General features: G+C 40.9%; 1 protein-coding gene across 4 annotated transcripts in view; it reads left to right on the top strand.

Moving 5' to 3' along the window:
* ube2h (ubiquitin-conjugating enzyme E2H (UBC8 homolog, yeast)) overlaps nucleotides 1-10,165 on the top strand; it is a 58,348-nt gene that overhangs the window by 1,176 nt on the left and 47,007 nt on the right. The window contains exons 1-2 of one of the 4 annotated variants that reach the window (XM_069909339.1): nucleotides 58-119; nucleotides 218-283. The exons of 2 other annotated variants lie outside the window; for them this stretch is intronic. In XM_069909339.1, the coding sequence (XP_069765440.1) occupies nucleotides 250-283 (34 nt within the window). In that variant the 5' untranslated portion in view covers nucleotides 58-119; nucleotides 218-249. Of the gene's footprint in view, nucleotides 1-52; nucleotides 120-217; nucleotides 284-10,165 lie in introns of those variants that run through there. One more of the 4 variants, XM_069909341.1, reaches the window with a different exon arrangement.

Here is a 10,165-nt window from a genome sequence, read left to right as displayed (position 1 = left end):
TCAGTTGAGAGGGGGATGGGGAGAGCAAAAGGGGGGGGGGGGAGAAAACTAAAGGAATTTGATCGTCGATGCCCATTCCTTTTAACTCGGGGACCTCTTTGTGCGTTGTCCGGGGCAAGGTGACTTTTGAACAGCTACTGTCTCATTGTTTTTCCTTCTCTCGTTTCTTGTGCATAATTTGACTTTTTGTTGTTGTTTTCTGCTGCTCTGTCGAAAGTGCCGGCTTGTCATTTTCATCTCCGAGTTAAAATGTCAGGAATGGATTTTGTATTCCTCTTGGAAGGTGGGTCAACGCTGTGTGTTAATACCATGTTCGCCCCTCGCCCATTTTGGCCTTGTTTTTTTTTAATGCTACCTGCTGGAACTCGTTGGACAGCAACTGTTGGTCCTAAAGTGAGCTGCAGAGAGCGATTGGATGCACTGTTACCAGCCGGAATTGGGTTGGAGGAGGAGCTAATTTTACACACATCAGCCGATGCCTCAAAGGAAGACTAGCGATATTTAGCTTTCAAGTTGGAGTTACAAAAGATTAGTCCCAAGCTTCTCCCTCACTCCTGCTTTCAACAACAAAAATTCAATCCTTTTATTTAAAAAAAAACCCTGTAATGTTTTAAAGGTTATTCCAGAGGTTACTGGTGTGTTGCTTTGAAGTCATTGAATTCAGAGGTGGTTTAATTTCGTCGACTTGGATGACTTATTCTGAGCTGTCTACTGTTAGAAAGGTCAATACTGTATGTAACTGGATAAATCTGAATATTTAGCCATCTTAAAAAATTCAAGCACTGGCTTTTTGTCACATTTATGGGAATATTTTGTATGTTTTTTTTAAAAAAAGCCCTCTGTTTTAAGTATCAGTCACCCATTTCATTTGTACTGATCTATCAGTTGCACCTGTGCAAGCTTGACACTTGTTTTTCTAACTTATCTGCCCATTGCAGTCCAGGATAAACATCATGACTGTTCTTAGACTGCCTTTGTATTTTCCTATGTTCTGCCTTTGTGGAGTATCAAGCAACAAAGACACCCACTGATAGCCGAGTCTTGTCACTTTTTCTGCAGTTGGCAGGAAGATAGCTGGGTCTGTCTTGTGACTTTTTCAAGTATTAATGATAGGTATATGTACTTAATTGGTGGTATGATACAAATGTTTGAATTGTCCTACTTGTATCAGAATTTAATGTGGTTTCCATAACAGGGTGAATTCCATTAATATAACCTCTGTATGCAACAAACAAATTTGCTGATCTGCAATGGATTTTAATTAAATTTAGACACAGCAGCGGTAACAGTCCCATGAGCCTGTGCAGCTTAATTACACCCAATTGACCTGCAACTCTGGTACATTTTGAAAAATGGGAAGAAACTGGAGAACCTGGAGGAAACCCATGCAGACATGGGGAGAACATATAAATTCCTTCCAGACAGCGCCAGATAGCTGACACTGTAACTGTTGCATTAACCATGTTGCCCATGTCTGTATCGTAATATGTTGGTTCATTACTAAGAAAGGAGATGGGTCAAATGGGAGAAAAAATTAATTGACAAGAAACTATGATGGATTGGTAGTTGGTCAGGCCTGACAGCATTGGTCCTTTAAAATAATTTAACTTGTATGTTTTCGCAGGCTTCCTCCAACACCTGTTGAACTAATGAAACATTTCTCATCCAGCTCTGATGTGAGGAAAGTAGGGGCGTGAGCTTGCAAAATATTTTTATCACTAATGTTAATCCTTTAGTGAGTCTCTTTAGAAATGACTTTTCCAAGCTGGTGTCCTAAGGAGATCAAGTCTCCAACCCTATTCTTTTGTTTGGAGTTGAATCCTGTATGAACTGGTTGTCTGATAATGTTAAAGGTCATGTTTCTGTGCAAGATACTGCTCCCTTTAATCTGTATGCATGTATACTTTAGAGCAGAACCCAGTGAAAACTTGGCTAGTTTTCCCCCACTACTTTGTTCCTAATTTCACTAGTGAAAATTTTCTGATAGGATTGGACTTACTGCTCTGTAGGAAGAAAAATGTTATTTAGGGTGGTGTCTTTATTCACAGAGCATCATTTTTTCAGTTGAATAATTGCTTGACTGTTGGTATCTCTAGCAGTGCCCTGTCGATGGGAAGGTGTACAAATGAGGCTTTGAAATCTTGACTAATTGACTGAAACTCTTCACAAAATGGGGAAATGAGACAAGCAGGAATTGATTAAAGAAAGTTAAGTGAAGAGTTACCAGGGGTCTTGATGACTGAACTCCATTATAGATGGTGAAGTGGGGAGAGCAGATATTGGAAATGTTTACCTTGGAGTTTGGTCCACTCATCATTTTAATCAGTGCTGCACATGAAGTCCAAAGACTGTTAAAGATCAAACTTTTGTATTATGCAAGTTAATCTACTCATTTGGATTGATATTGCACCTATGTGTAGCTGATTCCAAGACTGGATATCTGGTTTTAATAAAATGTATCCAACCAAATGCTTTTAAAAAGAAACTAAAGGAAATATTTGGTCTAGTTTTGGGATGTGATGTATAATTATGGGAAGCAAATGTACAGTGGATTATCAGCTACACGTCATTGGTGACCCTGAGAATATCACTCTGCTGTGGACATAATCGAGATAGGAAAATAACCGAATTTGGAATCTAGTGCTGTCAGAAGGAAGAATATGGCTTGTGTGATTGAGGATAAATTGCTGATTATGTTTATGTGTATGCAAGTTCTGTTGCAAAATGAATTTGTGATTCATGAATTTATTGAAGTTCACTCAATAACATAGCAGTCCACGAAGCCTGCTTCCAAAATGCTGAATTGTCTGCCCTGATACAAGCCTTTTGGGAAGATTACATTAAAACATGTTGGGTGTGTGCCATCCTCTTCCTCTGCAGAGCTGACCTGAAGGGGAAAAAGTATTAAGCATTGGGGCAGTGTCTGGAAATAGAACTGAATCCTAGACTTGTTAGCTCAAATGGTGTATTTTAGTGCAAGGTATAATTTGAAATGAAGGATGATGTCTATGGCAAACCTATTGGCATCCATAGTAAACACAAGTAAAATTCCCTTTTCACTAATAACTAAAAGCTAAACGCAGGTAATATTTATGTAACTGAAAAGTTTTTTTTAAAAAAACCTGCAGAACTTGATGTCTGAAATAAAAGCACAATATTGGACACTCACCAGATCAGGCAATTTTTATAGAAAGAAAAATTGAGTTGATACTTACAGTCAATGAACCTTGATCAAGCTTATTGTTCTTCAAGCCCTATAATAAAGATTGCAGCAACAAGAAATTTAAAAATCTTTACCCTATTGTCTTCTCCAAGTATCTTTTCTCACTATAGCCAAGCAACCGAAGTGCATCAAGGATTTATGGAATAAATTTGGCAGCCTGGTCGGTTGATGTGTATCCCATTCACTCATCCACTGTTGATGCACAGTTTCACCAATTTCAACTGTTTATAGGATGCAGTGTAGCAACTTGCCAAGGCTCCCTGGACAGCATCTTCCATACCCATGACCTCAACTAGTTAAGAAGGAAAATGACAAGAGCAGCAAATACATGGGAATATGCCAGCTGAAGCTACCCTCCAAGCTGCACACCTTTGCCTATTAAACCAGAGGGCAGCATTTACAAAATTCCCAGTTGAAGCCTTGGTCCTTAGGATTAATACTAATTTTAGTTAAAGGTACTGGTGAGTTCATAACCTAAGTAATTTGAACAAGGTTGGATAGATTTTTACAAAGTCGAGAATTTTAGGGATACGGGGAAAAGGCAGGTAGGTGGAGATGAGCTTATCATCAGATCAGCTATGAGCAGGCTTAATGGGCCGGATGGCCTACTTCTGCTCCTGTTATGTTCACAGCAATAAAAAAATTAAATGTTATATGTACTAAGATAAGAGTGGAAAAACTGAAGTAAAATAGGATTGACTTAATGCAGGGAATATCTGTTGATTGGCTTGTGCATGGTAAACATCTTTGCTTCAGTTGTTGCCCAACTCTTACTTTTGTTGGGGGAAAAAGTTCAAAATGGAGGAATGCAGTGAATCTTGGAGTTGAACAAGATTCTTAGAGAGGGTGGCAATCTGGATAAAGAATCCAGTTGAAGAATTGGCTGTTTAGTAAGGATTGAAATTAGATATTTGCTTGTGGAAATGGCCGTGGATGTCCCTATCTTCAAGGTTGTGAGGATTGCCTGTGAAATTGGATGAAGAACAATTAAATGCTTAATGGAAGAAGATGTAAATAAAACTTCCCTTTGGGGTGGCACAGTTGGCATAGCAGTTTGCGTAATGCCATTACAATGTCAGCAATCAGGACTTAGGTTCGAATCCCACACTGTCTGCATGGAGTTGGTGTATTCTCCCTTGCGTGGTTTCCCCCCCCCCACCCCCTCCCCTCCAGGGGCACTGGTTTCATCCCACTGATAAAACGTACTGAGGTTTGTAGGTTAATTGGGTGGCATGGGCTTGTGGGCCAAAATGGTCTGTTACTGTGCTGTGTGTCTAAATTAAAAAAAAATAGTGAAAAACTGGTCTGAAGATGAACAGAATAAAATTGATATTAACTTTTTAAAAAACATTTGGAAAAAATGTGATTGAAAGTCAATTAGGCCACAGAACCTCAGACCTTGCCTGGGTTTTTTCTTTGGTCTTTAACAATGGAATTGCAAAGTTCTTGTAGTCTTGTGCTTAGATAAAGTAGTGACTTTGTCGGAGGAAGGGAAGGCATCTTCGTTTGCTTTTTAAGCATAAAATGTATTAAACTGCAGTTATGGATTTATTTGCCCAAGGATTTAGTGTTAAACTTGTCCCACTAGTTGGCTTTCAGGCATTGTAAATAATGTGAACTCTGAATGGAATACTCATTAATACCATGTACATAAGCCTCATAAAGACTTTCATTTACATTTCTTGTTGAGCTAGGAAATGGACATTGAGAACGTTTCTTTTTGGGGGAAAAATACTAATATTTAGTGTGCACAGCATGAATAATGTTGCTTAATTTTGGGCATGAGTAGTTTGATATGCTATTTTCTGCATTTTGAACTATTTGCCAGAATAAGTATATAGGGCAAAAGAGTAGCCAGGAAAAGCACGAGCTCCCTTGCAACCTAAGGGTTAAATCCTTACATTATGCTACATGATGTAAGTCATATCCTATATGAATGCTTTTTATCCATGTTCACCAAGGAGAAGGACATGGAATACAGTGAGTTTAGGGAGGTGTACATTGATTATATAGGTGATGGATTTCATGGGATGCATCAACTGAAAGTCCCAGGGCTAGTGTAAAAACTCAAAATGCTGGAGAAACTCAGCAGGTCAAACAGTATGTAGCAACGGCAAAGATACAGAACTGAAGTTTTAGGTGGAGGGGGTATGGAATGGCAAGGCAGGAGATGATAGATGGAGAAAGGAGGGAGGGGACAGCAGCAGTGAGGAGGGGGGGATGGTAGGGCTGTGAATGAAAGAAATGGAAGGACAGGAAAAAGGGGAAGGGAAAGAAAAGGCAAGCAGGTTTAATGGAAAGCAGTAAAGACAATGTTCATTCCATGTGGCTGGAGGGTGCCCTGATGGTGGTGGTCCTCCAATCTGTCAGGGTGGATAGGTCTTAAGACCATGGTCAGACATGTGAGTGCGACCCAGATTTGAAATGGTTGGCCACTGAGAGGTCGCTATGTTTGTGAACGGAGTGGAGGTGCTGACTGAAGCGATCTCCCAGTCTGCATCCAGTCTGTCTGATGCAGAGAATGCCACAAAGGGTGCACCGGATTCAGTAAATAAGTCCTCTGGATGTACAAGTGGTGTTGCTTCAGGTGAAGGTCCTATTTGGGGCCCTGGACCATAGTGAGGGAGAAGGTGTGGGCACAAGTGTTGCACCTCCTGTGGGCACAGGGGAAGTCCCAGGGCCTGATCTATCCCACATTTCTATTGGAAGAGCAACTAATGCCCTGATGATAAGTTTTTGCTTCTTAGCTACTGGTGAGATGCCAGAAGACTAGAAGTGAGGTAATATTTTTTTTAATTTAAAGTCAGGAGAGATAAGCCAGATAACTAACATCAGGCTAATGATCTTTAGTGATAGAGAAATTATTAGAGAAGATTGATAGGGAAACTGCTTTGTGCAGGGAGGTAGTCACAAATTTGAGTTTTTGAGGAAGTTGTAGCATGGACACTGTCTACAAGGACTTCAGTAAAGTATTTGACATGGTTCTCCATAGTACATTGGTCCAAAAGGTGAGGTCACTGGGAATCCACAGTAAATTGGGCACAACATTGGCTTGGTCGAAAAAGACAAAAGGGAGTATTGGAAAGATGTTTCTTTAACACCAGTGGTGTACGATATGGCTCTGCAATTTGACCTCCAGTGACGCATAAATAATTGGGATGAAAATTAAGTTTGCAGATGACACACAAATTGGAGATGTGACTAGCAAGGAAGGTCATCAAAGTCAACAGTAAGATAGAAATCAGTTGGAATAAGCTTCTCCTTTCTCAAGCACACCAGGAACCAAGGCATCATCACAGCTGTCAGATAACCTTCCAGAGAGTGAACTCCTGGAAAGTGACTGGACAAGACTGAGTCTCTGGGGATGCATTCTCCATGCCTATGCAGGCTAACTAGCAGATGTATACAACTTTCATCTCCAGAGGGCTGAAACACCCACCTGCCTCAAGAAGGCCCCTACCATTCTGGTGCTGAAGAAGAATGTCGTGACGGACCTAAATGACTAACAGCTGGTGGCTCTGATAGCCACCATCTTGAAATAATTGAGAGATTGGACATTGGCTTACATTAACTCCAGCCTACCAATTAAATTTGACCCATTGCAGTTTGCATACCACTGAAATAAAGCAGATGACATCTCTCTTTCCCTCCATTCAGTTCTGGAACACCTGAACAAGGTCACCTGGATCAGACAACAATTTATCAACTACAGCTCTGCTTTCAACACAGCAGTACTAAACCAACTAATCCCCAAGCAATGTGACCTTGGTCTCGGCATCTGTCCATGATTTTCCTAGCCCATAGACTGCAGTTGGTGAGGATTGGTGACAGCACCGCTACCATAATCATTCTTAACACTGGAGCACCACAAGGCTATGTACTCAGTCCTCTACTATACTCCTTATTACACCCAAGATTAACTGGCCAAACGCAGATCCAAGTCCATCTATAAAGGCAAAGATGACAACACCAGTAGAAGCAAGATCCTATAATCCTGCTACTCCTCCACCATCAGACTCTTCAACGGCAAACTCAGAGACTCATTTAAGGACTCTTGTGCACTTTATTGATTTTATTTCATTTTCTCTGTATTGCACAGTTAGTTTGTATACATTCGTTATCTGTTTATAGGTCTTTGTTTACATGTTTACACTGTGTAGTTTATTTTTTGCACTACCAATTAATGGTAATTCTGCTGTGCCCACAGGAAAAAGGTATCTCAGGGTTGTATGTGATACCATATATGTACTCTGACAATAAATCTGAGGACCTCTCTATTAACAACGAAATGGAGTACAGGGGAAAGAAAGAAAGACAAAGACTTGGTGATAGACTTCTGGACGAGGGGCAGAGCTCACTTCCTGGTTCACATCAACTCTGCTGAGGTAGAGATTTAAGTCGATGGTTTCTACTTAAGTTTTCTACTAGACTCTTTCCAGGGGTAAACCTCACCAGTGACTTGTTCTGGTCTACTCACATTTGATGCAATAGTCAAGAAAGCAAGCCTGTGATTCTATTTCCTCATTAGCCTTTTGATGGCCCGAGACGGCGCTGTGGCACTCTCTGGACTCTGTGCTACTGCAACTCTTTAAGTAAGGCACTGTGCACATTTTTAATTGCAAAGAGATGGATGCAATTGCTGCAATATGGAAATCGCCAGGCAACAACAAACCTTCATGAAGAAACTGTATGGCCTTGACTGCTATGGGGACTGAGCCTCTGCTGTAGGGATGAGGCCTCTAGTCTTTGGCATCGCTTGTTGCTGGTGGCCGAGGTGGGGACGTTGTGTGTTCTGAAAAGAGTGTGCCACGATGTCTGGAGGGGCGGTGTTGTTTGCCTGGTTTAGAAGTCCTGGAGATTGCACTGTCTTGGATCGTGGGGCCCTGTGGCGGAAGGTGTCAAGGCTTTTGGGCTCTTATGGATTGTGAACTGTGTAGTGGTTTCTTCACTGAAGCTATCAGACTTTTACTATCTAGAGTCAATTTGATTCCTGCAAACCTGGTCTAAGATGGTGGCATGGCCGCATCCCACAGTGGGCTCTCCAGACCTGGTGGCGGTTTCTTGACTCAAGCTTTATCAGATTTTTAATATCCAGAGTATTATGATGTAGCTTGTTTTTACTGTGCCTATTGTCTAGTTTTTTTATTAATTACTGTAGTCTTGGACTTTTTTATTCACTTTGTGCAGGGTGTAGTCTAGTGTAGTTTTTTTGTCTGCATAGTAATAGGGCAGTCTTGTGTTGTCTGTCTTATGCTGTATTTGTGTAGTCTCATGTTTTATGTAGCACCATGGATTGGAGGAACGTTGTCTTTTATTTTAAACTGCGGACTGCATTTGCAATTTGGTTTTAAAATGACAAATAAGGCTACTTGTCTTGAAATTTGCTATGTAACCAGCACTCCTTAATTTCTACAGATGCACTGTATTGTATCAAGGTGCATCACTGGTACTGGATCTGCAAGAAACTACAGAGGGTTGTGAATGTGGCTCAGATCCAACATGTACCTCTTTTCAATAGAGTCCATCTATAACTCCTGCTGATTTGGAAAAACAACTAACATATTAAAAGACACACTTTTCTCCTTGCCCCCGCCACCTTCCTGTGAGGAAGAAGATTCAAGAACATGCCCAGAATCAAGGACTGTTTCTTTCCTGCTGTTGTAAGGTTACTGAAATAGTAAAATGACATTGCCTTTACTCTGTACCTATCTTGTTACCACTAGGTCTGCTCACAAAACCGCTTCTATCACTGCTTCTCGATGCATGTAACAATAAACTTGAGCTAGACAAATGTTAGATGTTGCACTTTGGTTCATGAAATGTAAGGGTAAAATATATAGTAAACAGCCAAGACCTAGAGAGCATTGATGTACAAAGGCATCTTGGGGTGCAAGTCCAAAGCTCCCTGAAAATAACTATGCAAGTGGATAAGGTATTAAGGATGGCACGTAGTAAAACACAAAAGTTTGCAGGTGCTGTGATTGGAGTAAAAACACAAAAGTGCTGGAGAAACTCAGCAGGTCTCAGTGTCCTTAGGAGGTAGAGATGTACAAACAATGTTTTGGGCCTGAGACCTTCAAGGTATGAGCAAAATCCTGGCAGGAGCATGAATAACAGGGTTGGGGGAGAAGGGAAGAGTAGGTGGTAGAAATGATGGAGGATATGAAGTTGGTAAAGTGTGGACAAGGGGTATCCTGTCCTTGTGTGAGGGCAGAGGGGCCTGCACAGTTGTGCAGGTAATGGATAGGTGGGTGAGGGCTGAGTTAATGGAAGTGAAGCTTACATTCATTTGGACCATTTAAGTTGGGAAGTCATGTTGCAGTTTTATAACTTTGGTTATAACTCAGAGTAGCACCTGGAACACCCTTTTAGGAGAGAAGATGGAAGCAGATACAACAGGAACATTATGTTTAAAAGCATTTTGGGCATATGTACTGTTAGAGGATAAAGGGATATGGGCCATATTTGGAATGACATCATGATCAGCGTTCAAGGACCTTTTAATATACTGTTCTACATTCTCTATGAATGTTCATTGATTCTCTGCAATGCAAATCACCTCTCCTTTTTAAAAAGAAGCATTGTAAATTCTCAGGACGGGGTAAGACTTGCACTAAGTGGGACAGGTACTAAGAAATGTGGATGAACAGAGGGACATTTGAGATTCAAGATCGTGTGGTGAAGATGGCATGATTGCTTTTTGTGGAATATATAGAAGTGGGAACGTTGCAACTTTACAAACGCTGGTTAAACTGCACTTGGGCTATTGTGTTCAGTTGTAGGAAGGATCTAGTTGGGCTGGAGAGTGCAGAGGAGTTTAGTTAGTCCAGTGCTTCCTCCAAAGACAATGCAACCTTTGGAGCTATCAGTCTCTTGTGCCTTAAATAAAGAGGCCTTTAGTACCAATGTGATCGGTCTAGTGCCCTGTGTGCAGGATAACCT

The sequence above is a fragment of the Narcine bancroftii genome, chromosome 13, assembly GCF_036971445.1.
Source record: "Narcine bancroftii isolate sNarBan1 chromosome 13, sNarBan1.hap1, whole genome shotgun sequence".
Lineage (NCBI taxonomy): Eukaryota > Metazoa > Chordata > Chondrichthyes > Torpediniformes > Narcinidae > Narcine > Narcine bancroftii.
This window is presented reverse-complemented; position numbering and strand designations above follow the sequence as displayed.